We start from the raw sequence: 4,260 nt of genomic DNA, 5'->3' as shown, positions 1-4,260 counted from the left end.
GCTCAAAGAAACCCCGGTCTTGTTAGAATCATCACCCGAAGATTGCACTTCACTTGTGGCGTGGACACCAACATCATCTTTGCCCTGCTTAGTGTGAGATTCATTTTTTTCTTTGCTTCTTGTAGCCATTCTAGACCATTTTTCAATGAAAATTGAAGACGGGTCCAAATTCTTTGTAAATAAGCTTTTCTTAGGAGAATTCACCAAATTATTCCCATGCTTTGGATGCAGCAATGTCATGGCAATCAATGTAGAAACAAAAACTTCACATATTGCACACTTGATTTGTCGGTGTCTCCCCAAAGATGGAGCCTCTGTAACTCCCACCATTGTCTTGATCCCAAGAACTCTACGAGCCAAGTCTGCCAATTCGCATTTCTTCAGCTTTGGGTCATTGAGAAACTTGGCTGCCAAGAAACCTACATCAACTTCACTTTCTTTCAATCCGAGTTTATCAAAGGGGAACAAATCTTTCTTCTCAGGAATTCCAAAACCCACAAAGGAAATTCTCTCGTCCTGAAGAAATTTGAGGATTGGATTCGGTAATTGTTTCCCCACTTGAAACCTGATGATTGCACAACCAGTCCCAAAGCACAGGAGCAACAGTGCAATGTTTGGATCCCGAGGATGGCGCAAGACATCAAGGCCAACAACAGGTGGATGTTGCCAAACCTTCCCCTTTGGAAAGACAAAGTCCGTTGTGCATAAAGGCTCGATATCTCTTGCTTTGAATGCAATTCCTTCGAGCCTAGCTTCAAACCGATCAGTTTCCAGATACACAGTTCCTGCCATTTGGAATTTCAAAGACCAAGATTTGATGCACCTAAGAAAACCTCAATTGTCTCCAATACAATGTTTGACAAGAAGGTATAAGAAAAGATTTGTTTTTCTTCATTTTTTTCCCCCAATTTTATTGGTGTTATATACTGCATGGGATAATAGGATAAAATGGCATAGAAGCAATGGAAGAAAAGTTGGTGGTTCTCCTAAATTCAAGCCTATTGACAAGGTTTCATAAAAAACGGCACTACTTTTTAGGACTTTTTTTCTTAAGGGTTTCATAAAAAAACGGCACTACTAATTTTAGGGAGACTCTTTTGCTTTCTTTAGTAATTTTTACCGCTATTTCATTCGTCAATGTTTTATCACATAAAGACAAACTTATCATTTGAAGAAAGAGGTAAATACATAAATTCAAGTTTTCTTTACTTCAAATTTGTTGAGAAACAACATTGGAAGTGTATTATTCTTGCCAGTCACGACACCTTTTTAAATTTACTAACTCTTCACCCAGTTGATTCATAAAAATGCAAAGAAGAAACAGAGTTGGTGCTTGTGCCGAACTTTGAAGTTGCTCTGAGCCCTAAGTACCATATGCTAAAGATCACAAAAATGTAATCAATCAAGCAAATTTGAAGACACAATGGCAAATATAAGGGCATCCACAATGGGATAGTCAAAATTGTTTGTTAAAGTGTGTTATGTGACAAAAAGTGATAAAAATAAGGCCCAAAAATGTTTGTTAAAATGTGTTAAGAGTTTATTAATTTTAGAGAGTAAGTGGTGATACAATGGATGTGTTAAATGGTGTGTTAAGGTGTATGTTAAATGTATATATATGTGTATATAATATATAAAATAAATAAATAATTTAGTTTAATAAAAAATTTCAAGCCCAAAATTAAATTTTAAGTCCAAAAAAAAAATCCCAACAAGTTAAAAAAAAAAATTCCCGTTGATCAGGTCAACTGGCCGGACGTCCGACCGTTTAACCTGGAAGACACACAAACACACTCCCTCCGCTAGCTAAACCTATCGCTGCAGTTAACAAACATTTTAACACACACCACTAGCACCCGCCTTAACCGAGCCACTACAGCACCAAACAACAATACTTGCTAACTAAAACTTACCAACTGACACTAACACTCTCCTTAACCGATACCAATCCACTGCGGATGCTCTAAACATGTTAATTGACATAGTCATTATTAGTTAGCAGCTTTGTGTTTCAAGAGTTGTATCTCAACGACGACACATCTAACATCTCGTAGAATTTCATTACACATTCAAACTTCCACTATTGATCAAACACAAGAACCAATAATCCAAAACAGGGAATCAAAACACAGATGTAGAACAAACAGGCAAATATACACATGAAGATTACAGTTAATTGCAAACTTTTCTTTCAAAAAAACAAAGGCTAATGAAGATTTTCCAACTTGATGAATGATTTGATATAGAAAATGGATGACTATTAAGTCAAATTTTGTAACCGTGTTGAATTCAAATTGAAACCTAAAGAGTAAATTTTTACAATAAATCTAAAAACAAGTACAAACAAAGCATACTAACCCAATGCAGCTACTATATTATATACTTTATCAATTTGGAACCACATCAAAAAGACTCAAACATTGACATGTGTTCATCATTTCCAACCTATTTAGAAATATTAGTCATTTTCCCAAATTCCAAATCAAAATTGTACACATTACAACCTCAACCAACTTCCCAAACACTCACATATAAACATTGTGCAAAATTTTCAACCGCATTAAACAAAAATATAAAAGAAACCCATTTCCCCAAATCCAATTCTTGTACCAAATTTTTTGATCTTCTGGGAAAAACCTCCAAGCTGTAAAAGCATTGAATGCTTACATTTTAGTGATGATAGAAGCTTCCATATCCTAGAACCATTTTCATTAGTAAAAAAACCAATTTGATCATAACAAATACATAAAGGTAGAAACCAAGCAATCAATAGAATACATAATAGCATAATTTTCATTGAAAATAACTTAACAAAAGCTTCAACACTAGATAGGACACCAAATTAAAAACACAGAACCGACAAAGCACTAGAAACCAGACAACAACTAACCCTAACCACCTATACAAAACAACTAACCATTGATTCACAATCACATTAGGCAACAAATCTCAAACCCTAAGCACGTTCGCCTCTGATGCGGCGAGCAAGCTGCATATCCTTAGGCATAATCGTGACACGCTTAGCGTGAATAGCACAAAGATTGGTGTCTTCAAACAGTCCAACAAGGTAAGACTCAGCAGCCTCCTGGAGGGCCGCAACAGCGGAGCTCTGGAATCGGAGATCGGTCTTGAAGTCCTGAGCGATCTCACGAACAAGTCTCTGGAATGGAAGCTTTCGGATCAGAAGCTCTGTGGATTTCTGGTACTTTCGGATCTCCCGGAGCGCCACCGTGCCGGGGCGGAAGCGGTGGGGCTTCTTCACACCACCGGTGGCTGGAGCGGACTTGCGAGCGGCCTTGGTGGCGAGTTGCTTCCTTGGTGCCTTGCCTCCGGTGGACTTCCGAGCTGTCTGCTTTGTACGAGCCATTTGAGACTAGGGTCTTAGAGAGAGAAAAAAAACTAGGCCTTGAGAGAGAGAGAGAGAGAGAGAGAGAGAATACTGGATGTGGGTGATTTTGGGGGGAAGAGGAAGGGGTTAATTTATAGTGTGTTTTGAAATTTGTGGAGCGAAAAGGAAGAGATGTAGGCCGTCGATTTTATTTGTTGTGGGAATTTGTTATCGACGGTTGTAATTGATTTGGAGGGGTTAGAGGCGGATTGATGACGTGGTGCGTGTTTTTTTTTTGTTTAACTTTTGTGTTTGAGAAGGAGAGATGATCGTACAATGCTATCGACGGTTCTAATTTATTTATTGAGTTCGCGGATCGGTGACGTGGACGGCTTTGTTTAAGTGGAGAACGATACCCGTGGGGCGTAGAAAACGGGAAATTCTTTGAGCCCGTTTCTTTTGGGGTGAAGTAGATGAGAGGGAATTAAGATAGTGGAGGTATTATTTAGGTTAAGTTTGGTTATTTTAAATAAGTACATATTTTTTATTTTTTTTTATTACATCATTTTTTTATTTTTTTGTATATCTTTTTGTAAAAAGATAAAAAAATGTACTTATTTAGATCATCCCAAACAACTCCTTGTATTTGTTTGTAGATAGGGCTGAGTAAGGAATCCGTGAAATCCGTAATTCGATCCAATCCAGTCCAATTCGGGAGGTTTGGATTGATTTTTTGAATCCGTGGTTCGGTTCCGGATTGAAAAATTAAAAATCCGTAGTCCACAGATTGGTTCCAGATTGAACCCCACAGTTTCGGATTGGAACAGATCCGGACCGTATACAAATAGCCTATATTTTTATTATACATCCCCCTATAATATCTTCTCTTATTCCATATAAAACATAAACTCAAACCTAAACCAACTTAATAT

At 37.5% G+C, this 4,260-nt stretch overlaps 1 protein-coding gene across 1 annotated transcript; it reads right to left on the bottom strand.

Moving 5' to 3' along the window:
* Positions 1-2,772: 2,772 nt before the first annotated feature.
* On the bottom strand, positions 2,773-3,462 carry LOC114259536 (histone H3.2). The gene has a single exon (XM_028199552.2). It carries the CDS (start codon positions 3,365-3,367, stop codon positions 2,957-2,959), a length of 411 nt encoding a protein of 136 aa, XP_028055353.1. The 5' UTR covers positions 3,368-3,462; the 3' UTR covers positions 2,773-2,956.
* Between the last annotated feature and the right edge of the window lie 798 nt (positions 3,463-4,260).

This window comes from Camellia sinensis, chromosome 9 (genome assembly GCF_055761805.1).
Source record: "Camellia sinensis isolate YWXY chromosome 9, ASM5576180v1, whole genome shotgun sequence".
In the NCBI taxonomy this organism is placed as follows: Eukaryota; Viridiplantae; Streptophyta; class Magnoliopsida; order Ericales; family Theaceae; genus Camellia; species Camellia sinensis.
Note: the sequence above shows the minus strand (reverse complement) of the source record. Positions and strands in the feature narration are given on the sequence as shown.

Coding starts and splice junctions, on each gene's coding strand:
- LOC114259536 (XM_028199552.2), bottom strand. CDS start 3,367: ATGGCTCGTACAAAGCAGACAGCTCGGAAGTCCACCGGAGGCAAGGCA.